Raw genomic sequence first — 25,622 nt, forward strand, 5'->3', positions numbered from 1 at the left:
ATGGACTGCACGGCGCTGGAGCTCGATGCTGTCAAATTTGCCAAAACAGCTGTCACCTATGACCAGAGTGGCAAATATAACGAGGCTGTATTTTATTACAAGGTAAGTGGCTATACATTTAAACTTGACAGGTGTCAACAGCTGCTACCTGTCAACGTTAGCATCTTACCTGGAAGTAAACATTCACTTTCACTTGTACAATGTAGCTTGTCACTTTCTGTTGTTTTTAAATGTACACATAATTACACCAAAGAGTAGATGAAGAAATGTCAATGTCCTGTTAACGATCTGTTTTATTAAATTACAGTTACATTTAATTTATATCGACGTAAAAAGAGACTGACTGTCAGTGAATAGTTGGGTCTTGTTATAACCTCTGCGTCTTCCGGGATTTTTTGCTATAGGAGGCAGCCCAGGCCTTGATATATGCTGGCATGGCAGGGTCCAAACTGGAGGGAATCCAGGACAAAGTGAATGAGTACTTGGATCGGGTCCAAGCCCTCCACAATGCTGGTAAGCTCACCTGACCAGAGACCCAGGGGAGCCACTCTTTTGTTTTGTTCTTCCTACGTTTAGCTGACGCTGTTCATCAGAGTGACATATGAGCACTGACTAAGAAACTGGGAGTTCAGTGTCTTGTTCAGAGGGACCCACTACAAGACCTCGACTATGCATTTTGTTATGGTTTTGCATTGTAGGAACATAAATTATCAGTATGTTAACGCTGTATATTGATTTGCATACTGGCGCGAGTGTTGAAAGACAGCACTGAATTTACAGTTCATGCTGATGGAAACTCAAACAAAGAAGATAAACTAAAAGTCAACATGGACATCATGAAAGTGGTTTCTGTTAGGCATGAGCAGCAGGATTTTTCAGCGCTTTGTAGCTTCCACTGCGTTAAGTGTTGTCCTTCATCCCTCCCAGCTGTTAAACCTAAAGTTTATCTGATCTGATCTAAAGTCTTGCAGAGGTGACGTGCTTGTGAGTAGTAATAAATAAGAAATTGTTCAGCACTTACTGAGTGGGCCCTAAGGACATACTTTCTCATTTGCTGTCTGACTACTTTTTTCCATGACTGCTCACACTATGGGTGTGTGTGTGTGTGTGTGTGTGTGTGTGTGTGTGTGTGTGGGTGCACATGGGTGTGACCACATGGGTGTGACCACAGAGACTGTGGGAGTGTCCTGTTTTGTTGGACAGCCAGTGGATGACGTTTAGTACTGTGAGTAGCTGTTGCATGGCCCTGCTGTTTCCTGTGAGATGAAAGGGAAACCTCTCTGTAACAGCAGCGATAATGAGTATAGATGATTGTTTTTCTCATGACCTTTTTTCGTAATTGCTCATATATTTTTATTTTCTCATTATTCTTTAAATATCCAACTTAAGCTTCAGCACTTTCTGTAACCAAGCCAGGAATAGCTCCAGTGTGAATCCAGTGGACAAAATATCAGAAAATGCCTCCCAGTATAACACAATCCAGTTCAACAGCAGCACAAACTACAGCCTCCAAAATGGCCATACAGTTGAATCAACACGTCTCTAAAACAGGTTCAACAAAAACTGAACATTATAACCTTCATGAAGGGAGGATTTATTACAGGACTGTTGTGTTAGGCTTCATCAGTTTTACCTTTGTGGACCTAATAAACTGGCAACTGAGTATGAATGCAACTTCAATATAAGTGAAAGGATTCAATTCAATTGCGAAACTTTTAAGGAATGTGTTCTACAAGCTTAAACTCTTGTTTCCGCATCACTTCTTTAGTATTGTGTTCTGCTAAAGCAAGAAGAAACATATGCATAGACAGAGCGTCAGTCTGAGTCTTGATAGCGGACTGTGGCGTTTTGAGTCAGGCAGATGAAAAGACTGAACACCATCAAGTGCTTCATCCTTCTTAAACTGGATCCAACTAACCATGGCTGACTGAATTAGTTCCAGAAGCCAAACATGGACATAAAATACAAAACATGTGTAAAAGATGCAACAAAGCCGAGTTCTCCTGTTTGTAGTCGTAGTGCGGTATACGTCAGAGTTATAAAAACACTAACTGATGGAGAAATATTAGCAGTCGGAGGGCTGAACGTATTTCATTGAGGGACAACCATTCCTTTCCTTTGACCTCAGTCCAGGCACAGAAGAGCGACCCGCTGAAGTCCCGGCAGCAGGTGGACCTCGAGCGTGCCCACTTCCTGGTCACCCAGGCCTTCGAGGAAGACGAGAAGGGAAATGATGATGAAGCCATTGAACTGTACACTCAGGCTGTGGAGCTGTGCATTAACTCAGTAGGTCTCTCCCTCTGCCTCTCTCTCTCTGTTTGTCATCACTTTTGCAGACGCAACTAACTTTCGCTCGATCTTTCCTCACATTATCCACATTTGTTCCTCCTTCTGTGTTTGCAACAGTCCAACGAGACGTCGGACCAGGCGCTGCAGACCAAGCTGAAGCAGCTGGCACGTCAGGCTTTAGACAGGTAAACGTTCCTGAAAGTCAGTTCTGTTATCTTGTAGTAGTAATGAATGTCCACCAGACAAGGCTGTGTTGTATTCCAGCTGTTCCGTGGCTCCATCACATGTCCAATACAGTTCCAATGTTGACTGGAAGCATTTCAGGATTTGTAAAAATAGACCAGAAGTGTAAAGAGACTGGACATTGGCATATTAGAGTGTATATGGCAATATGTATGGAGGTAGTAGGGTGACTTTAAACATTTTTATGAATGACAAATAATATTTAGTTTCAAGAAAACGTTTTGGTTTTTTTAGGTAATTTTAGGTTAATAGATTATTATTTTTACCTCCCCAGATTTGTTTTTTAAGGTGAGTTCAATTGAGCTCATCCTTATTCTTAATTTAACAGAAAAAAACTTTTATTTATTGCAAGACATAATGTAGAGAATAGATGTGCATGACAGTTATATTATATTATATTGTATTATATATTATATCTTTTTTTGGCCCTAAAAAAAGTGATTACATTTTCCAGATTGAATTTAAGAATCTCCTCCACTGTGTTTTGTCAGGGCGGAGGGTCTTAAAGACTCCCAGTCCAAATCAGCTCCAGCTCAGGACAGGATGGGGCCTTCTGGAGCCAAGCCCAGCAGTGCGGGCAGCTCCGGAGGACCAGTCCGACAGTTTTTCCCCCTCGGGCCAGACTTCAGCCTCCATGACCGGCCACAACCCCAACCAGTCCGGGCTGTCCAGTCCAGCGAGCCCCAGGGTCAGCGCTACACGTCTGAGGAGATCGAGGTGCTCAGGTGAGACGGTGAACCTGCTGCTCTTTATTACTACTTTCCAGTCAGGGAAAATCCTGGGAAAAGACGAAGTTGCCCGAAACGTCGTAGAAAACAATTCCTGGAAATGTTTTGAATCTGCAGTGAAATTACTGTATGAACAGTCACAGAGGTCACCAGCCACCAATTACATTTTTCTTTGTATTTCAGTGTTTGACTATGTGATCCGTTGTGAATATGTGATGGTTAAAGTGTTTCAAAGGTAACCCTGGACACAAATGATTCAGACTCGGCATGACAACTTACTTGAAATTGAAACTGTAAAAGGGTTAGCTTTGCCCATCTTGTGGAATACTCCACTGATGGTGTTTAGCATAGACAAACCCATTTCCACCCCCCCCAAAAAAGTATCTGGTCATTGAAAAGATGCTGGAAATGTTTAAAAAAAGGAGGGGAACGTGTTAAATATAAAAAATCTGCTTAATATGAAGAAACGCAAAAGATGTCTGGAAAAAGATGAGAAAATGAATTAACTTGGCGCCGTCTGGTGGTGGTGTGAAAGCCACTGACTAAAATCTACTGCTCTGTTCTTAATCTCCAGGAGTACATCTACAATCAATGGCATAGCCTTTGTGCCCTTCATGAGTGTGGACCTGAGGGAGCGATTTGCTTTTCCTGTCCCTTTCTCGTGAGTTTGCTTTCTTTTATTTCATTATATTCTTTTAAGGTAAGCAGCACTGTGTCAAAGCTAATATGTGCCATTCAGGTTGTCACACAAGCTTTTCCTCAACAAACACCTGCAGCATTGAAGGAATAACAAGGATTCACTAGTTCTACTACCACATCTGTCATATACCAGTAGAACAACAAACCTGTGATAAACACTTTTCCCAGATGGAAAGAGGTATTCAGTTCGGCTGGCTGTGTCAGTTGATCTGAACTTAGTTAAACATTTATTCTTCTCACCAGGGACAAAACAGGGAAACTGGCACTGTCACCCAAACAGAAAGCCATCTTCTCCCGCTGGGTCCGGCCAGACGACATCTGCAATAATCCCACCATGATCATGTCTGTGTCCAGCTTCAGCATCAAACAGGTCAGATTAGCAGCTGGACTGTTCTTTGATTATAGTGTTCATGTTTGCATTTTAAATGGAAAGTATTGTTCTCATCTAGTTATAGGAGGAAGATTGGGTTATGTCATGTTTATGATTTATAATATCGGCAGATTCTGGTTCATATTCTCTGCAGTACGTCCACTCTACCCAGAGTGCATAGCTGTATGTTTCCGTCCTGTCAGTTCTGTACGTACTGGATGCATGAACTTGTTTAAATTCAGCCAGTAGAGGGCACAGCATTGTCACAGATAAGGATCTTCATGGTAAACAGGTAAAAATAACCTTTGGCAGGGATGCAGAGTAAAACCATTCAGCACTCTTAATGTTTTTTATGTAAATGTATGCGTTAATATGTAGGAATACTTGCACAGCGTGATGTCTTCATACAGCAGCAGCTTTATTACTGTACACACATATTGACACTCCTTTTGTCCAGACGGTGGTGTCTGACTGTTCGTTTGTGGCGTCTCTAGCCATCAGTGCGGCCTACGAGAGGCGCTACAACAAGAAACTCATTACCAGGTACTGTGTGCGTAGCCTCGATGTTTTGACTGGTATTGGTTGAAGACAGATGCATATACATACAGCATGTTTTACACTTGACGTGCCAGAATTTTATCCTTTTAAATTTGACTCATTTCCAAAAAACAAACAGACGTGAAACAGAAATCCATATAAATCAATGTTAATATTGTCAAAGTAATTATTGTCATGTAGACGACCAGAGGAGAACGGATCAATTATAAAGTACATTTACAAAAAACCCTGCATCATCATTATATTGTGGACCTTGCCTTATGTTACATATTCAATAAAAGGCCAATATCGTCCGTCAAGTCATCAAAGTCACACTGCACATCTACTGCATCTCTCCACTGCAGCTTCTAACCTTTTAAATAAAGGCAAACATGGGCTTAGCGCGTGTGTGTGTGTGTGTGTGTGTGTGTGTGTGTGTGTGTGTGTGTGTGTGTGTGTGTGTGTGTGTGTGTGTGTGTGTGTGTGTGTGTTACAGCGTCATCTACCCTCAGAACAGACGAGGGGAACCAGAGTATAACCCCTGTGGGAAGTACATGGTCAAGCTTCACATCAACGGAGTTCCCAGGAAGGTAAAAGACAAAACACCACAGCACACAAACACTGGGGGGGGAAGTACAAGACGATTAACATACAGCAGAATGTAACACGGTATAAACAAGTTTGCTGGTTTGCTCTTTTAGTTTTGACTGATTGTAGTATAGAATTTACTGTGAAATACATCTGAACTTTGAAATTCTTCTCCTGGTAGTATCTGAAAGTGTAATAGAAAAAAAAAATCATTTTTGCACACATTCATATTTACAGACACTATTAAAATCATGTTAAAGTCTTTTTATATGAAGCTCCCTCAAACCGGCGACCTGTCTCTGTCCCCCCCCCACCCCCCCGCAGGTGATTATAGACGACTACCTGCCGGTGGATCGTAACGGAGAGCTGCTGTGCTCCTACTCCAGCAACAGGAACGAGCTCTGGGTCTCCCTGATAGAGAAGGCCTACATGAAGGTGATGGGAGGCTACGATTTCCCCGGCTCCAACTCGGTGAGTGAAGGTGGAAAAACCAGGAGAAGAAACTGTTTTTAAACTAGTTATTTCGCTCCCAGCAGTGAAACTGTCCAACACTGTTGGAAGCAGACAACCTACTAAATACAAACCAAAGTCTGATGTTTGTCAAGAAGTTAGGTTGTGAATAAGTCTGACTTTTTTGTATTTCTTCTGTGTCACAGAACATCGATCTGCACGCGCTCACCGGCTGGATCCCCGAACGCATCGCTATGCACTCAGACAATCAGTCATTCAGCAAGGACGACACTTTCCGTATGCTCTTCCAGAGGTGAGCAACACACAGACATACAGGGAAAGTTTAAATTCCCAGTTTAAAATGAACTCTTAACCTTCTTTTTTTCCCTCACACTCTCTTATTTTCCCTCTTCTTTCTCTCTCTCTCTCTCTCTCTCTCTCTCTCTCTCTCTCTCTCCTCGTTGCCAGGTTTCACAGGGGTGATGTCCTCATCACCACGGCAACTGGGGTGATGACAGAGGAAGAAGGGGAGAGATGGGGTTTAGTGCCGACACACGCCTACGCTGTTCTCGATATCAGGGATTACAAGGTTAGCGTAATTAAAGTAGCATTAGCATCACATTTATCATCAGAGGGAATATGGAAAACATAAGATATTAGTGATGCATTTGACACACACATCAATGAAGCTACTGTAAAGAAAGTTAGCGTCGTGTTAGCCTAGCATCCCATTCACACATTTCCCCATCACTGCAGAGGGAGTACATTGTTAACACATTTAGTTGAACAGCAGATAAGAACACTTGAATGTTGAAGCTGTTCATGTCAGTCAAGACCAGCAAAGGGCACTAAAGAGGGAGTATTAGATGTTTTCAGTAAGCGACTGATGGCACATTATCCTTACACTTGCCTGTATGGCCTGTGGATACGTTTCCTGCGTGTGTTGTAATGGACGACGTGAATGTGGGTGTGTTGCCCTTGTAGGGAATGCGCTTCCTGCAGCTGAAGAATCCCTGGAGTCATCTGCGGTGGAAGGGCCGCTACAGCGAGCGAGACGAGAAGAACTGGACACCCGAGCTCCTCAAATACCTCAACTTTGACCCCAAGACAGCACAGAAGTTTGATAATGGTAATACCTACGACACGGACAGAATTTACCGTCTGAAGTTAATTTAAGGACAATTTAGTCATTTCTTTAGCTCCTACCCTGAAATGTCCCATTATGTGGTGTAATGTGTTGCTCATTGCGGCAAATTGACTCACAAAAAAGATTTCATGCTCAAGGAAATCTGCCTCATTTATATCAAGGAGCAGTTCTTACTGTAGTGTAGTGTCTTACTGTTTGAAGTGTGAGGGATGGATGGAGCATCAGAGTGGCTCAGGGACAGTCCAATGTCCCGCCCCCGTGTAGTCGAGCTACAATCCCCAGCAGCAGTGCCTCGATGTGGCAGGGCGCTCCATCAAATACAAATGTTACACATGATCCCCCCCCCCGTTGCTCTCCAGGTGTTTTCTGGATCGCATGGGAGGACCTTTGTCAGTACTATGATGTCATCTACCTGAGCTGGAACCCCGCCCTGTTCAAAGACTCCTCCTGTATTCACAGGTGTGTGTGTGTGTGTGTGTGTGTGTGTGTGTTTGTTCAAGATGGAAATGTGTGTTGAATGTAAATTCTGTATAGAGACTCAGTCTGAAGTGTGTGTGCTCTGGTTTGTGTCCCGTCTGCAGTAGCTGGGATGGGAAGCAGGGCCCAGTGAAGGACGTCTACAGTCTGGCCAACAATCCCCAGTACAAGCTGGAGGTCCAGTGTCCAGCAGGGGGAGCTGCTGTGTGGGTGCTGCTCACCAGACACATCACTGACAAGGTACAGACACACAGCTGGAAGATGATACGTGATGATACGTTTGTATTTTGTTACCACTAATGTTACGATGTGATATTGTAACTTCTATCCGTTTGTTTATTCAGGATGATTTTGCACAGAACAGGGAGTTTATCACGCTTGTTGTTTACAAGACCGATGGGAAGAAGGTTTACTACCCAGGTAAGATGTTTCCTCTCTGTGGCACTGAGCTGTGAGAAGGTGTACAGGAGTTTGAAGGCTGGGAAAACAAATACACAACTCTATTCACAAAGACAGCAGCATGAAAAACAGACACTGGAATTTAAGAAGAATTCAACAGTGTGAAAAAATGTATTAATAAACTCCCCCCGGCTCCCTCCGCAGCGGACCCCCCTCCTTACATCGACGGCATCCGCATCAACAGCCCACACTACCTGACCAAGATGAGGCTGACCAGCGCGGGGACACACACCTTCACACTGGTGGTCTCCCAGTATGAGAAACAGAACACCATCAACTACACACTGCGGGTGAGAGAGACGTCTGTGACTTCTTGTTAAATGAGGTTCCTGTGTGTGTGTGTCAGTATAAGGACAGTGATCTGAATCCACCTCATGGTATCAGCAGGTCAAGTCTTAAAAAGCATTGAATTCAGTTTCCTCCAAAAACAAACTGAAAAAATCAAAAATTTAATTTACAAAAGTCTGAAACACTTTTCTCTTTCATGCTGTAGACAGTCGTGTTAGTTAGTAATGTGGGCTGTTATGAGTTACTATACACCTGTAAACTGGGAGTTTCAGTCAGCACCATCAGACCTGCAGAAAACACTCTCACTAAGAAGCTATTGGCAAAAACTCAGAAGAACTTAAATTAATCAATTTAAATTGGTAAATCCATTAATTTTCTGCTGCCTATCCAGGTTGCATTCATTCGATTAATTCTGTCATGAAGAATTATTGTTATATGCTGCTTAAAAGTAAAAATGTGATATAATAAAGATTTCTACGCCACATAGTTCTTACTGGTTTTCCATCATACTGTCATACTTTGGCCGATACATTGCTATATGGTATTTAAAAAGGTCTAACTGTAACTCGGTGAACCCTGCAGAAAGCCTGCCATTCAGTTTTATAGTGTTTTAAAAGTGGCAAAACGTTTCGAAGCTGATTGAAGCTCTGCTTTTTGTATATGAACACCGTCATTCGTTCCATCCTTCGAGTAAAGAGACGAGCAGATTTATAAATTTGCTAAGTTTTGTCTTGAAATGGGCTCAACGTCTCAAACACTTCAGCTTCTCTTCGTTGGAACCCACTTTATGGCCCTTTTACACTAATGGCCGGAGCTCGAGGGGTAAACCAGCGCAGCAGGCTGAGCGTCTTCTCTGGGGTCAGCCCGTTGATCACTTGTCCCGTGTTCAGGTGTCCGACCTTTAGTCTCCAGGTTGCCTGTCTCTGAGGACATCCTCTTCTTTTGGTTTGCACCTTCAACACCTCCCACGGCACTCGTACCACACACCCAGGCTCTGCTGGCTTTGCTGGTGTTGCTGATATAAATTACTGCTGTTCATTTGTGGTGTTAACTGAAAATCATTTATTATAGTTTTGAGTAAATATCTTGAACTCCCTTCTTGTCACATTCCCTGATCCCTGTTTGTCTCTCTCTCTCTCCTTCCTCTGTGTGTGTGTGTGTGTGACCCAAATATATTTTTTAGTCATTTATAATTCATGAACTCCTCTTGTGAACTGCAGCGAGGCCTGTGGAGAGCTGTTTATCCTGAAATCACTCATTAAAAAAGAACATGCGCCGTGTGCTCGTGTCTGCCGTATGTTTTATATGTGTGCTGATGTACCACTGCAAGCCCCCCACCAACCCAACCATGAAGGCGCTCTCCCCTCAGCTCAGATCAGCGTTTCTTTGAACATCGTCTTGAGAATAACTGATTCAACTCTCTCTTGTTCGCTGAGTTTTCACCAGTGATGAAAGCGGGAAACAGGAAACGTGATTTCTGTTCTGATGTTTTCTTTCAGCCGAGCAGCGCCGATACGAAGGCTCTGTTTTGTGTGCAGATAGTCATGAATAAATTAACAGCTTTGTTTCACAGTGAGATATCCACCATGTTACACTTTGTCTTACAAAATTGCTGAAAACGAAAAAGCAATATTAGGAAGTCTTTTTGCTGTTGGCTCCGTTTTTGTTCTTCAATTCACCATCTTTTGCTCCAGAACGTTGGCTGTTCATAATTATATTTCTCTGTGCTTCCTGTTGGCTTTCTGGTTTATACAAGTCACTGTTCGACCCACTGGCATTACACCAGACATCTATCTGTCTGCCAACCAGATTTCTTTGTAGAGCAGCTCATGTTCAGTGTAAAATAACGAGCGTTTTATTTATTTTTACTTGTAGGTGTTGTTTTCAGCTGGTGGTGTCATTATTCTGTCGCTTTATGTGCATGTGTATGTCCTTTTGTCTTGTTTAATAATAATAATAATAATAATAATAGGTTTTGTTTCTTTCCATAGGTATACTCCGGATGCAAATTCACCTTCTCCAAGATCCTAAATCCCTTCACTCAAACCAAAAGGGTATGTTGTCCACACTCCTCTGTAAAAGTAAGTGGACAAAGGTTGTGTGTTTGAAAGTGCACCTTAATCTTTGGTCGTTGTTTGTGTCTTCAGATCAACGGCCAGTGGAAGGGGCTGACCGCTGGAGGTTGTGGGAACTATAAGGATTCATACAAACACAACCCGATCTATCAGATTAACCTGGAGCGGTCGGGGCCGCTGCTCGTCGAGCTCCGAGGATCCAGGTCAGGATAATACCGGGGACAGATTAACACGTGTATCGGGACGACATCGGGACCTTTGATGTCTGAAAATGTCAACCAGTGATTTTGCTCAATAAGAGTCTATAAGAGCCTCCTATACCACGTTTGTCCTGCCACGTTCTTCCTGTGGAAGGAAATTTACTGACTATGTAACTTTGATTTAATGAACTTCGACTCGTTTTGGTGTAATTATAATAATTGAATATAAAGAATATTGGCACAAAACATCTGTACTGTTGGTATCAAACTCACATCAGAATGTCAATATTTATGCCGATATTGTAGCCTCCTCTTCTTGACATTTAGCTGGATATAAAACACCGAGCAGTCATGTTACAAATCCATGTGAACGTGGGAATGGTCCCATTTCATTTCACCTCACTTTAAATGAATCTGGCCGACTTATGAAACGACTCATTAACAGGATGACTCAGTGACTTTTTCCACGCTGCTGTATTAACACTTAATGATCTCTCTGTCTTTCGCCTGCACACTCTCTCAGTTACACACACACACACACACACACACACACACCAGGATGACTCAGTGATAACTGGCCTGAGACTTGACAAATAGTCTGTTGCACATCATATTATTTCCCACTGCCTCCCGTTATGTTCACTTAATTATTTACATAACTGTGTATTTTCCACAGTCACTCACAAAAGAGTGTGACTGACAGGACACACAGACAGTGTGTCTCAACCTCGGGGTGAGGATCACAAGACGTTTCTAAGACTGACACTATTTTTACAGCATAGAACCCCCCCAAACAGAGCTCCCCCATTCTCCTGAACAGCGCCCCACCAGCACTGGAGCTTTGTTGATATAAATATCTGAGAGTTAAAATAGCTGCTGATGTTTTTGATGAGGTTCTGTCCTGAGGACATTTTACAGTGTAAAAATAAACTTGTTTTTTGCTTTCTATTAGACCTGTTATGTAATGGTTTTCAAAATGACCTCAAATATCTTTTCTAATCTTTTCTATTTCTGCACTGCAATTTCTTATTACTTCTTGGCCTAAATATGCAGTGCTGATGTATCTGTGATGAACGAGTGCCATAAATCAGCATTGATCATTTCTGCTAAGAAGAAAGATAAACAGTGAAACCGCTGCAGATTAATCCACATGAAGTTTGAAGTGAAAGTTCGACTTCTCATTCTCTGTGTGTGCGCAGGCAGTACAGTGTCGGCTTTGAGATGGTGACGGTGTCGGCGGTGGGGGATCCGGGCCCGGCTGCCTTCCAGAAGAAGACCAGTGGAGATTACAGGTGCAGTAGTTTAAACAAAAACCAGTACTGTGGAGCTGAGGAGGTGCTGACCACAGATCAGGCATCAGCAGTGGAAAGTGTTTCTGAAGATATCAGCACGTTTTAGACAATGTTAGAGTGACGTTCATCCATCACGTTTAGCCGACGCAGTAGCTTGCACTAAATGGAGAATTCATTTGTTAAAGTGAACTAAGAAAGGTCAAGTATATGAGTGTATTTATAATATCTACCTGCAATGGGCTTTACAGACTCACATCAGCTACAGTGCCTGAACACAGGAACTGTTATTGTGTCCATTTCTACAGGAAGTTCCACTCAAATCAGCATGATGAGGATGTCACATAGGTCGGTCACGTGTCTCTGGAGACGACGTGTCTTTATTTACATGCTGTCAACTCTGTTTTTCGATTGAGTCAAAGTAATTGGCGTTGGAAATGAGGGGTGTTCTGATGCTTTCACTTTATATCCTTTATATCTCTGAACTGATGCATGTTCACTTCTGTAAAGCCTGAAAGTCTCTGTCTTTTCCAGATGTGGCTTCTCCTGCATGGAGGTGGACCACGTCCCAGCAGGCATCTACAACGTCATCCCCACCACCTTCTTGCCCAAACAGGAAGGACCCTTCTTCTTGGACTTTGCCAGCACCTCGCCCCTCAAGGTCTCCCAGCTCCAATGAAGATGGAGCTGGAGAGAGGACGGGGCTGGGATCGGGAGAGAGGTACTTGAAAGTGTATCATGGGATGAAACTGTACCGTGGATGTGATGAGGCGTCAAGTCAGAGAGGCCAGAATGTGACTGGCAGCTTTAACGGCTCTCGCTTAAACCTTCGCTGAGGTACTGAACACGGGAAGACCGTGGGCTTGAACTTTAACGTCGACTTGATGATTCCACCCAGTTCTGGAGAAGGAATGAAATATTAATAAGGAATCATCAACAGAAACTTCAGTATGGAATTTAACCCATCAACAGTCAAGGCATTTTGGGACAGAATAAAATACACTTTTACCAAAAATGAGTATAGTGATGAGAGCAGCACAGAGAGCTGCTGTACCTCCTCTGCCATAATAAGATAGATACAGCATCTATGGAGCTGAGCCACCAGATGACAGGAATCATACGAGTCCTGGATGTGGAGAAGTAACAGGGTTCAAATGAACACCAGCCACCAGACAAGAGCTGAAAAATAGGCGTTAAGGCTTCCTGAAAGCGGCAAATTCTTCTCAGGTTCTGTTTTGCTGCAATGAGCACCTCAACAGTCCAGGAGTGCTGAGGAGAGAGTAACTTCCTCAGAGAGCTAGGAGGACATCTGTCAACCCCCCTGTCCACAGACTCTAGTGCACGTTTGGTCTGGGACTTTCATGGTTTGAGCCCCTTAGTTCTTCAGCGTACAATGATGATGATGATGGTGATGTTAGACAACAGTGTTCTTCCGACTTTGTGTCAACAGTTTGCGTTCGTCCCTTTTTATATTTTGATATGACACTGCCACCGTGAACAAACCAGAAGATATAAATGCAATGAAATAAGATCATCAACTTGAAACCATAAAGTTTTACGTCCAGCCTCGACAACACGAGATGCTCACTGCTGCAAAACAACTTGGACGAGAAGACGTTGCTTGATTCTCGCAGCCACGATACCAAACCTCAGTTTGCAGTGTGGAGAGAAAATGTGTCCACAAGCGAAGGCCTCAGTCGTCCCTCTCTTTTCTTATTGCTCCACCCTGATCAGATCACTCGGTTTGTCTCCCAGGAGTTCGTCTGTCAGGTGGAAGGGACAGTTAGTGTCCTTAAATGACCGTGAAGGTTTTGTTATTCTCAGGAGCAGTGCAGCGGAGCAGCACCACAGGGAGTCCAGTATGGCAGCAGTTGAATGACGTCTCTTCATGTTGTCTGTATCAGAGCTCGCGTCAGCACTCAGCACTGCTTGAGACAGGTATCACACACTGTACATGTGTGTGTGTGTGTGTGTGAAAATGTTTGATTGTCAAAATCAACCTTCTACAGGTAGAAAGTTAAATGTATTGCCAAGTACTTTTTTGTTGATATACTGCACTTTTTTTTTTAATCTTTGCTCAAACACAAAATATGGAAATGAATGTGTCACTTTGTTTCTTCAACGTCAGCAGTTTCCAGAAAGTCTCATCTGAAGTCAGCTTGTCTTCTTGTTTTGGGTGACGTCACCTATCAGCAGTCTGTCATGTACAATATATTCTGCTTATCTCACGGATCCCTTGGCAGCAGCACGTCCTGCAACGTTTAGTTAACGTTACGTTGCATCACGTGGAAGCAGGCAGCCAGTCTCACACTTCAGTAGCTGTATTTCGTGGTGCATTTCTGACTGACTTTCAGACACTTCAGTAAGTCAAGTGTCTTTGAATTGTTTTGCAACTTGTTTTCTTTCTCAGTTGTGTTGCAGTGATTAGACTGACATGTTGAAAGCTGGCGGTTTCCTCTTCACGTAGGAAACAAAGGTTGATAAAGAATGTTGAAATCAAAGCTCCGTAGTCGTGGACACAACCAAACCAGTTCCACGCCACCTGAGCAAACTCACAGATGGAAGACCGAGAGATGTGGTTGAAAGCGACAGAAAAACCTGACAAGCGGACCTCGTCAGCGACAGACGGCTGACACTGTGCAGTGCCCTGCAGCTGCAGATGTTTACACGTCGGTTAACGGTGAAGCGAGCGTGAGAGCAGCGCACCACGCAGGGTCGCGATAGTGTCGAGGCTTCTGTACGTCACACAAACTGTGTTTCTGTGTTAACTCTAAGCTGCTGCTGTAAATGGAAAGCGTCTGTCTGCGTTGAGTGCACGGCGCTCTGTTGCCGCGGTAACAGTCTGCAACCAAATGAACTGATTGTTTAGCTGATGAAATGTAAGAATGTCCATCCACATCTCCACAAAATGTTCAGTTTACAGTGATATCAAACACATCATCACAATTATTATGAAGTACGTTCATTGTATTTTGAAGATTTTAAAAGTCACACAGTGATACACTCGACCTGGTTAACAGTAGTGCTTCTGGGGAGCATGGTGACTATTTTCACCCATAACCACTGTAAACAATAATTCAATAATTCAAGCCAGTGCTGTCTGAAGGCTGACTGTCAATGAACTAATAATTGTGGTGTGCTAAAAGGTTGAAATGTTCTGTTCAGAGTGGAATACAGCTTTAAATATCCATTGCCAAGCACTTCTGTCAAATATCCACTTTAATTATAAATCATTAGTGTTATGAATGCCATATCTTTCTGTCACCATATTATGTCTTTTTGATTAACGACTTATTTAAGTATGCAGCAGGACAATCTTGCAGCGCCCTGTTGTGTGAACGATGATGTAATGTTTGCAATACTTTGCACTAAATGTCGAGTGGACTGGTGTGTTCAACATTTGAATACAGGAAATGGTATCTGCTTCTGACTGTGCTCTTTTATTTTTCTATTTTAGGAGGGGGGGATTTTATGGGGGCTTTTATTTTGACAGAGCTAGACTTTGTGCTTGTACTTCTGAAGTCACCATGAGATGTTATTCACACAAGCTGGAAGGTCTGTTTAAGCGTGTAGAGAGGAAGACGGTCGTGGGAAAAACCCTGAAAAGACGAGTTGTGTCTGAAACAACATGCAGCTGCCGTTAATCTGCTGTCACGAGGCACGTGGCCAAAATGAAACACATCATCTTTAAATGTTCAGGTCAGCAGGGCGGCGTCTATGAAGCAGAAATAGGCCCTAATATCTGGAAACTTAATAAATCATATGATACAAATTCCACACTTTTCTTTACATTTGAAAGCTTTGCAACACGACTGCTGTCCTTTGAAATGAATGACTCGTCGTAGCAGAGTATTCATATCCGATCCTGTTTTGGCACCAGTAGTTAATCTGAGCACATATCGATACGTAAAGCTGCATAAAGTCAAAATTCAATGATCAAGCCCATCATATCTCTTCAGAGCATTTGTATCATTTGTTTAATATAAACCTCAGTCAGATCTAGTTCCAGGTCAGATTCTGATCCGATCAGTTAGCTGCCCTGGTTCTGATCGTCTTTCAAGACCCACTGAGCTTCATCGTTGCAGCCGGACATCGTCTTCTTTCACGACATCGTCGTGTAAATGTAGCTCTGAAGGAAAACGCTGAGAGATTGAACTGCACGTTTTAAAGACTCAGTATGTGACCTGAAAATATAAAAGACACGCAGAACACCGTGATATGGTTTACCTTTTCAGGATGCGTTTGTGATAGATTTCCAGGACGGTCTCTTTGTGTTGGTGCTCAGAGTGCGCTGTCCGTTTATGACCCCAGTCTCTGAACATAAAGCCGGACTAGTGAACTTCAAATGAACCAGGACGACAGTGAAGGGGACATCCGTTTATTTTACTCTTAATCTGAAAAACAGGCACATTAGCTGCTGAGAGACGATGCAGAGGACTAAACACCCACTGGTTTACATCCTAAATTCCACATTAAAAAATGACACGTACACGAAATTATACAGATATCACATGTTGTTCACACACGACACAGACTGAAGAAAGAAAGCAGGAGGCAAACGGCTGCAAACCAACACTCGTTTCCATTTTCATCTCAGCCCACGATCGAAACTAAACTACTGAAAGCAAGCCGTCTTTAGCAGCTGCCGAAAGAAAGAACAGATGGAATGAAGGAGATAACTCCGTGTTATCATTCGATATTCTACATGTTCCTCACACACACGCTGTAGTTTATCTTGACTCCCACACACACCGTCCTGCTGCCCCAAATACTCACTACAGCACCACATGTGGATTCATCCGCCGCTGAAAATAGTCCCCAACAAATGCACTACTACAGTGAGCCGCTGTTTTAGGAAATGACTGATTATTTGTAACCCATTTTTTTTTAAAGACTTACATCTTTATTTAGAACCAATGGGCTCGGAGCTGAGAGCCACGGTCAGGAAGTGTTGGGAGACGGACTAGCACATTGTTGGTTTGGGTCTTTTGATGGTATTTGATTACAAAAAAATAAAATACAGCCAGCCTTTAATCTGAGGCAACAAAATAAAGACTAATTTTCTAATTTGAGTGCATGAAATAAGGTACCACACTAATTCCCCCCCCCCCCCTCGAATGCTTTTTGGGTTTCAACAAATTTTGTTCCTTTTGCTCCTCAAAAAACCATAACATATTAATCCTCACTTAAACATAAATAAAATACCTCCTAGCCGGTAGTTCTCACTGGTTTCACAGAGTAATGCTAATGCTAACTGGGGTCAGAAGCAACCGGCTACATCTCATAATACGGCACCTGAACAGGCAAGAAAAACAACGTTTATATTTTCAAATTTAGTCAAATTATTCCTGTAAAAATCCTCAACAAGAAACAATCTGCTTTTCTCTCACATTCAGAATTCTTTGTTCTTTTAGATATATGTCCAGTGTCCATCACAGGATGTAAAGTTCCAGAGTTGAGTCCTCGTATTGCTTCGTCTTTCAATATGGTTTCGAGGTGGAAGGAGGCTGAACGTGCCGTCTCAGTGTCTGAAGGCTCAATTCTTTGTCACATAAAAGCAGCACTGATGAAGAAGAACAGGAAGTAAACTCCTCAGTCCTCAGTCTGTGATCCGCCTCTCCGTGTAGTTGTGCTGTTAGATTGAGTTTTGGAGATGTGCCTGGGTTTACAATAGAGCTGTGGTCAAAACATTCAAGGGTCCTTTCAGTCATTTTCAACCGTCACCTTGTTGTCCATGTTTTTTCCCCAAAATGATGATTGTTTCAAAAGGTCACCACTTCTATAGCTCAGGATGGCTGCTGTCCACAGAGGAAACCACTGCATTAAACACTTGATATTAAATGTTATTGTAACCATTTTTATATTGTTGGATAATTGTATTAATGAGAAGTACAACAGCAGCCTGTTGGGAAAGCAGGCGCAAGTGGGAAAAGATATATATATTATTGTTAATAATAATACAAATCAACTGTACGTGAGAATTAAACTGCCTGGTACATCCATGAAAAAAGATATTTTGAATGTGTCTCCAATAAGAAAACATAAATAACATTTTCAAACTAAAGCAACCAAAGTCAGTCTTTGTTTTTGCTAAAATTGAGCAAGTTAACGGCAGCTGAAAATCTGCTGACCTCCAGTGATTTAACGTCTCACCTTGATGCAGTGATGTAGAGGTGTACTCCAGGGTGTGTCAGTACACTATGACATCACTGTTGGGTGTGGCGAGACTCAGTTACACGTCAATATCTGGCTAAAGCCTGCTAACATTAGCCACTGTAACGGTCGTACCAGACAAAGTCAAGCTGAGTGTATTGAATTCAACATTATGTTTTATTTATTACGAAATTAACTTTAAATTTGTAAAAGACAGAATGTGTTATTGCCTCACTTTAAACCACCGAGGGCAGTGAAACCCTTCAGCTCAGTGTTTAGTCAAGACGGACATTTAAAACACAATCATCATGGCGGCAAAAACTAGGCGTGAAAAGGTGACGCTTAATTCAAATAAACAGCTTTTTAACATTGGAGGGTCCATAGTGCCTGAACCTGAACACTTTACATAACTTCAGAAAATACAACAGTCACATATCAAATACAGGAGCGTATATCAGAAGGTTAAGAGACCAGTTATTCATTTATCTCCACACGTGACTTTAATTCTTTTTAACCGTTGAAGTAAGCAGAACATCGCCTCTGCATGGTTTACAGCATTGTGCCATTCAACAGTAAGAAATTCTCTATTTTTATAAACAGTTATACCAATTATTTAATACACAGAGCCGTTTTAAGATGACAGCAAGTCAAAGGTCGTACGCAGGCAGCAGGTGTCCTTTTGCTTTCGTGACAGAAGCTTTTTCAGCTATTAGTGGAAAACATGAACAAGTTTCAACCATCTTTTCTTTTCATCGTCCTTCACCAACACAACAGTGCTCTGTATTTCTGTTTAGGCACGAGAGTCCAAAGGTGCAATGTCCTTCATAAAGGGAGTAACAACGCTGCCGAGACGTACGGGACACTTTGTATACACCAACTACGACATTCAGAGTCTCTCTCGGAGTGTGGACATGGAGTGCAGTTGTAGCAGGTAGCTTATAAACAGCTCAGTTTATCAGGCAGAGCTCCTTTTGGTCCTCAGACTCCTTTGACCAGGACCACGGTCTGCCCGGCCTCGGCCTTCTGGGAACAGCTGTCCGTGTTTTTGGCGTTGTCGGTGCGCGGGCGGCGCAGGTTCAGAAAGCTGAAGCGTGCCTCCAGGCTGAAGCTCTTCTTGGAGCTGGAAGTGGAGCTGCTTGTGTTGTTGTTGTTGTTGGTCGGAGCGTTGTCCAGATCCCCCTCTGCACCTTCAGCACGGTCACCTGCAGCACAGGAGAAGTCAGCCAACGGTTCGTGTGTTTTTCATAGCGGCCATTAATTATTCAAGTCAAAGTTTTGAGCTTTGATGGGCTCAGATACTTTCTGCTGGAGTTGAGCACTGACTCTGTGATTTTCAGGTCCAAAGACTAAAACTACATAACACTAAAACAGACCTTTGGATCTAAATCCGACTTTGGACAACTTAAATGAACAATTTCTGGTTTCAAAAGATGAGAAATGTTCAGTTGAAATTGAAAAAGGTCCGATGTTTAACACTCATCTCTGACATTCAGGATGTATAAAAGATAACAGCGTTACTTCTACTTGGTGATACGTATCAACTGAAAGATTATAATCAACAGTATTGAATGATTCCTCTGCTTGTTGCTATGTGTTACAAGTCATATGTTATTCATGAAAACATGCTGTTTTTAGCCAGACTGTGACACTGTTCATAAAAGACCTAATCCAATCAAATTATCACCCGAAACTCTTCAAACAGGCGGGAAAAACACACACACACACACACACACACACACACAAAACCAACCAACTACTTTAGACTAAGACTGAAACTGGGCTAGTCTTGGTTACATATAATTATTGTTTCAACAGCATTTAAAGGACGTTTTCAAACCTGCTCAACATTGAAATGTAGTCGGTAGCAGTCACATGTAACCTGGACATCCTAAAACTTAGTTAGAACTTATTCTTCTCGTTCAAGAACTTATTCTCACCAAGAAATGCTGACTGGATGTGTCGCTTTCCAGCAGATATCTCAAGATTGTTATTGGAGGAGACTGAAAAACCTCATTGGTGTGAATGAACAGGTGGACACACACACACACACACACACACACACACAGCTCTCAGTTATTCACTAGAGCCAGCTGAAGTGTGGTGAACTGCAGCAGATGTGCTTCGCCTCTCGGCTCGCTGTCTCTTTGACTAATAGGCTGCTGTGGCGGAGCAGGTGTGAGTCGAGCAGGTAGACCGAGATCGTCCGTCTTCCCCAGAACAGATTCTCAAACATCATCCATCTCACTTCCTGTTTCTTTGTCTTTCTTTCTCCCGTGTAGCAGCACGAGCATCTCATCATCATCTCTCTTTCCTTTATCTTGAATTATTTTTAAATCTACAATAAAGACGGGCTGCAGCTTACAATCTTGTCATCAGTGATTCATCTGCACATTGTTTGCAAAGTGATGTCTTAAAATATTTGATTTGCTGGACCAACAGTCCAAATATATATACATACATATACATGTATATACATATATAAAGAAGCTGGAAGCAGAACATTTGTGACAAAATAGTTGCTGATTATTTTTCTGTCGATCTATTAATCGAGTAATCGTTTTATTACACTGCAGAAAGCACATCTTATTATCTAATAGAGACATTGGTATCAGGGTCAATCTATAAATGGAGACTGAGTTTGAGTGTTCACACTGTAGAAACAGACTAATATCAGTTTTATCACCGGCCAATATTAGTATGTCGGCATATACAGCTGACAGTTTATTAAGTACACTAAAACTAATGCAGTCAAATACAGTCCTGCAATAAATCCTCCTCCTTCATGAAAGTTAGATGTTCAGCGTCATTTCCATAAGAACTATTGTGTACCAGATTTTATACTTACTTTTTAGTGAAGTTTACAGTTCAAAATAATAAATTTTACAATTGTAGCTACGTATTGATCCTTTGTTTTTTTCTTTAAACACAACATTCTGTTCTGAAAGTATGAGAGAGCGTCTTCACTTTTATGTGGTTATTAATATTTATGGAAACAAGAGAAGAAGCAGTTTGTTTTCATCCATAATATGTGCATTACTGTGAGAGAACTCTCTCAGTAACTCTCAGCCGCCCACCTCTCTCCAGGTCGCACTCTGGAGACGACGCTCCGCTGCACTCGCTGCGAGGCCCGAGCACCGGAGAGATGAGGCCGAAGTCGGACAGCGACACGGTGCTGGGAAGGTCCAGACTGCAGGGCCTGGACAGAGGAGCCGGGGAGGAGGAGGAGGAAGGAGTGGGTGACGGAGAGGCGGAGGAGGACGTGCAGGAGGAGGAGGAGCTGGCGAAGGGGCAGGGCGACAGGAGCTCCTGAGGGCTGCTGGGAGACGAACCCAGGCTGCAGGTGGAGCGAGTCTCAGAGTCCTCCTCCGACATGATGCTGCTGCTGCCACAAGCCTCGTCGTCGAAACACACCGACGCCACTGCAGGAAGAGGGAGGGAGGGAAGACGAGGGGAAGAGGATAAGGGAAGGAAGATGAAGTGCAAGAAGAGAGAAAGAGAAAGGAAGAGGAAGAGGGAAGGAAGAGATGGAGGAAAGAAGAAGTGAGGAAGGAGAGGAGGGAGGAGGGACGGTGAAGGGACAGAAGGAATCAGAGAGAGGGAGGACAAAAGAAAGTAGAGAGTGAAAGAGGAGAAAGAGAGAGGGGGAAGGGAAGAAGGAGGGAAATGGATCAGAGGATGAGGAGAAGTGGGGAGCAAAGTAGAGAGCGACGAGGGAACAGAGGACAGAAAGATGGAGGAAGGATGGAGGAGGAGGAGGAGTGAGAGGAGTGAGAGGAGAAAAGGAGGGTTGGACAAATGATGTGAGAAGTGTGCGTATGCACAAACAGAGATATAAATAAACTGTCACATCACTCCCAGCGGCAGCGTTTCTTTTTCCCCGGCATAAATCAAAGCACACGAACGCACCATCACTGTATGTTACACTCCTCCTTTATATGGGTTAACTTGTAATCATCGCGTCTGCTTTGGGATTGGACGCCTCCACTCCTCTGTGGTTACCATGGTAACGGCATCCTATTCATTCCGGAGTCGAGGCCAACGTGATGCAGAGCGCACATTTCCAATTTGATGCCCTTCGGCCGTTGTTCAGGTCGGGTTTAGAGAAAGGTCTGAGGTCAGGGTTACAGGAAATGCACACCTCTGCACAAGAGGTTCCAGGTGGAATAGCAGCTACACGAGAGCCAGAGAGCCGACAGATCTGTGCTATTCTATAAGTGACCGGCTCCATTTAACACTAAAGGAGGCTAAATGAACAGAATCTCTCTGCAGCTAACCCTGACCTTCAGAGAGTCAGCAGGAGTTACTGTGCAGCAGCGAGGTCAACTCTCATCAGGACAACCGTCAGAGTCGCGCTGAAGACCGGGGGGGGGGGGGGGGGGGGGGGACAGGACTACAACGATACAGCTTTACAGACTGATCCAGTGAAGAGACAGAATCTGAGAGGAAACAGTAACTATGCTTCTCTTTCTTACTCACTGGATATTCCGTCTGACTCCATCTTAAAGCCGGAGATGTCGTCCCCGGAGACACTATCGCCCTCGGCCCCCACGCCGCGCCCCCGGGGGCCCATGGCGGAGTTTCGCCGGCGCTCGTGGATCTCATCGGAGATCATCTCCAAGTTCCTGAGGGCCGTCTTGTACTCGCCTTTGGCCTGAGACAGCTTGGCCTGCCGCTCGTCCACGTTCTTCTTCAGGTTCTGGAGGGGAGACGATCAACAGGTGAGACAACAGACGGAGAACGATGCTACCAGGCGGCACAGATACTCATCGACACGTAGTGACATTAGACTGCCTTAGATACAGATTTAGATTACAGATTCTCAAAGTCTCTGAACTCTGCTGGATGTTTGGGGTATTGATGATGGCGGTTCAGTTGATTTGAGACGTGGGACCAGATGTGAATATCCTGAATTGTGAAGCACTTTGTAAAGTCTGTTTCAATACGAGCGCTATAAACGAATCACTGATCATCCTTCTGACGTTTAATAATGACGAGCGAGACGATGGTTTACAGGTACATGTGATGAATTATTGGTACGGATGCTAGAAACGATCCACTGTAACAGGCGCCGTCCTGTGAAGGAGCAGGATACTAACTTTTCAGAGTCACCAGGGGAGTGACATCGACTTCGTCTGAGCAGTGCTGCCTTTGTTACTTATTAGCTAATGCTAATTAGAAGTCATGACTCTCTTTGTTCCTAACAGCTGCGATGTGTGCTCGAGTCAGAGAGAAACAACAGACTTCCCTGCAGCCTCGTCGCACTGCAGCTCGGACAGATTCTGAACGTTTGCAGGTTGTGGTCGAGGATTTTAACCCCTGATCAAGTAAAAGGAAAGTAAATTACAGCTGAGCAGCCGGCACGTACCTCCAGCTGCAGATAGTACTTCGCCTTCATCTCAAAGTAGGGCCTGCAGAGGAGGAGGAGGAGGAGGAAGAAATTAGATCAGAGGGGAAAAATACGGAGTAACCCAGAAAAAGAGCAGTACCCACATCATCACCATGGCAACCCGCAGGAGGAGAGGGAGATAAAGGGGCTGTGATGTTGGATGAGTGAACGATGCAGAGCGGATTAACACCCCGCTGAGGCGACACACAGCGAGGCTGCAGCTGAAGAAAAAAAAAAAACAATATACTGAACCAACTGCTGCTAATTACAAGAGCTGGAAGTGAACCGAAGACCCAGAACCCCAAATTAAACTGTTCGGTTCCACTGCTGAAGTTACAAGTAAGAAATACACGCACACAATCGACAACATAACAAACATGGAGTTTAAATAACACCAGAGTCCTTCCTCAAGGTCCACACCTCTGTTCAGTGTTCAGTTTGCAAGATTATAAATAAATAATAAATATCTCCACATTGCAGAAAAACTCCACTACAAATAACACTGTATGCACCAATGCACCAAAGTACCAACAGTAAAAGCACTTTTATAGCCGAGTGGCTCCTGTGAGTGTTATAGATTATTGTTACCGACGGTTGATGGGAAGCTATTCTGAGCTGCTTTATATTCTGTTGGCATGTTTAATCTTTAATCTTTACACAGCACACAGAAACTTCAGACTCCTCAGTAACTGTTCATGCGTCTGTCAACACGTCGGCTGTCCGAGGCGTCAGTAACAGTCGGAGGATGACTCGGCCTTCCTCCGGCTCTGAGCGATAAAGTATACACATGCGGGTTGAGGGAGGAGTCTTATGTAACTTCTGTAATATTTAAACTTTAAAAAAAAAGTTTTACTGAAGGTTGAAAGTTCAGGAACGTTCCCCTGAGCTCCAAACGTACTCTCGCTCGACAGCCCGTTAATGAGAAAGGGAACGCATGGAGATGATTTCATCTTCAGAGCTTCGTTAATCAACGGCGAGCTCAGGCTGCTTCCATCTGTGCGGTTTAGAGACAGAGTTCAATAATTGCATGAACCGTTTGCTGAATGGTGTCTGAAACCCTGCAGTGCAAACAGCGTGTACTTTAACCATTTTTTCTTTTTTTTTTTACTTACTTACAAGGAATCTGGCTGCTCATTTGCATTTTCAAAACCAGAAGCCTTTTCTGAGCTACATTCACTCTGAACTGTGGTGATCTGCGACTTTCTGCTGAAAACAAAACCACTTGCAGATGCCTGCGGACACAACGTGCTGAGCGGCAGGTGGTCTGAGAAATGCAGAACCACAATACCGCAGAAATTTAGAAAATGTGCGGAACAGGAACACAAAATACTGCAGAGGGGAAGTCTGTGTCCTGCAGTTCTTTTTCATTTTATTTTCATCTCAAAGGTGTCACCTGGAACAGGACTAATTCTGAGGTTTCAGTACCGTGTCGTCGCCTCGTGACTGAATCAGATCGTCCAGACTTCCCCTTTAACACCTGACTGAAAGAAACCAGTCAGATGTGGTCTGACTGAGAGAGAGGCCACTTTAGATCAACCATCAGATGCAAGTCAAAGACAAAGACGTCCGACCACACCATCACTTTCACTTCATCGGACCGAGACTGAGACCGACTTCTGCTGCTGATTGATGGACAGATCGATTGTCCCGGATCTCGAGGGTCTTTCAATCAAAACTCAAGCCAGTGTGTAAGCGAGACTCGAGGGCGACAGCAGACGACGTCATGTTGGTGGGGGCTAACGTCACCCACTAGGTCTGGTTTAGAGGCTCTGCGGCTCGCTGTGACCACATGTCAGTCCGGCAAAGACCACAATTAATGTCCAAATATAAAACCAGGCGAGAAAACTAGAGCTGGCTGAAAATACTGCAACTCCGCTTAGTGATGCTGTGAGTGAATATGAGGAGTGCGATCATGTGGACTTATTTCTAAATACACAAAAAGGTCTTCTGTTCAGCCTCATCTGTACTTCGCCAACTGTCCAGCTGCTTATTAGCTTACTATTTATTACTATTAGCTAGCTAAGAAGCACTGATTAGATTCAACAGCAAGAACTCATTTTCAGTCAAAATGATTCAATCAACTTTGAATTGAAAGAGTCTTGAACTTTGTTGGACGTATGACAATGTGTCACGGTCATTGAGAGTTAATCGAGAGTAAAGTACCATTATGTTTACTTATTAAATAATAAGTTGTAATATGAAGATGTTTATTTTAATAAGAAATGAGGGAAAGTTTGCCTTTTC

At 43.4% G+C, this 25,622-nt stretch overlaps 2 protein-coding genes across 4 annotated transcripts in view; one reads left to right on the top strand and one right to left on the bottom strand.

The window, feature by feature from the left end:
• Positions 1 to 12,795, top strand: capn7 (calpain 7). 3 transcript variants are annotated; one of them, XM_070911971.1, is made up of 21 exons: positions 1 to 102; positions 405 to 513; positions 2,129 to 2,286; positions 2,407 to 2,474; positions 3,024 to 3,257; positions 3,835 to 3,921; positions 4,203 to 4,329; positions 4,787 to 4,872; positions 5,363 to 5,456; positions 5,779 to 5,925; positions 6,111 to 6,217; positions 6,373 to 6,493; positions 6,889 to 7,033; positions 7,411 to 7,510; positions 7,633 to 7,768; positions 7,873 to 7,948; positions 8,132 to 8,277; positions 10,267 to 10,329; positions 10,423 to 10,553; positions 11,750 to 11,842; positions 12,374 to 12,795. In XM_070911971.1, the coding sequence occupies exons 1-21, from the start codon at positions 1 to 3 to the stop codon at positions 12,516 to 12,518; spliced, it is 2,475 nt and encodes an 824-aa protein (XP_070768072.1). In that variant the 3' UTR covers positions 12,519 to 12,795. The 3 variants fall into 3 exon arrangements, with proteins under 3 accessions (XP_070768072.1, XP_070768073.1, XP_070768074.1); XM_070911972.1 differs by lacking the exon at positions 3,024 to 3,257; XM_070911973.1 differs by lacking the exons at positions 2,407 to 2,474; positions 7,633 to 7,768; positions 8,132 to 8,277 and having other exon boundaries at positions 2,129 to 2,265; positions 3,241 to 3,257.
• Positions 12,796 to 18,150: 5,355 nt separating this feature from the next.
• The window catches only part of sh3bp5b (SH3-domain binding protein 5b (BTK-associated)), a 31,239-nt gene continuing 23,767 nt past the window's right edge, over positions 18,151 to 25,622 (bottom strand). The window contains exons 6-9 of the mRNA XM_070911697.1: positions 23,358 to 23,400; positions 22,469 to 22,688; positions 21,067 to 21,411; positions 18,151 to 19,194 (exon numbers count right to left, since the gene is read on the bottom strand). Coding sequence (XP_070767798.1) covers positions 18,971 to 19,194; positions 21,067 to 21,411; positions 22,469 to 22,688; positions 23,358 to 23,400 — 832 coding nt within the window. The 3' untranslated portion in view covers positions 18,151 to 18,970. The remainder of the gene's footprint in view (positions 19,195 to 21,066; positions 21,412 to 22,468; positions 22,689 to 23,357; positions 23,401 to 25,622) is intronic.

Source organism: Enoplosus armatus, chromosome 9, assembly GCF_043641665.1.
Source record: "Enoplosus armatus isolate fEnoArm2 chromosome 9, fEnoArm2.hap1, whole genome shotgun sequence".
Classification (NCBI taxonomy): domain Eukaryota; kingdom Metazoa; phylum Chordata; class Actinopteri; order Centrarchiformes; family Enoplosidae; genus Enoplosus; species Enoplosus armatus.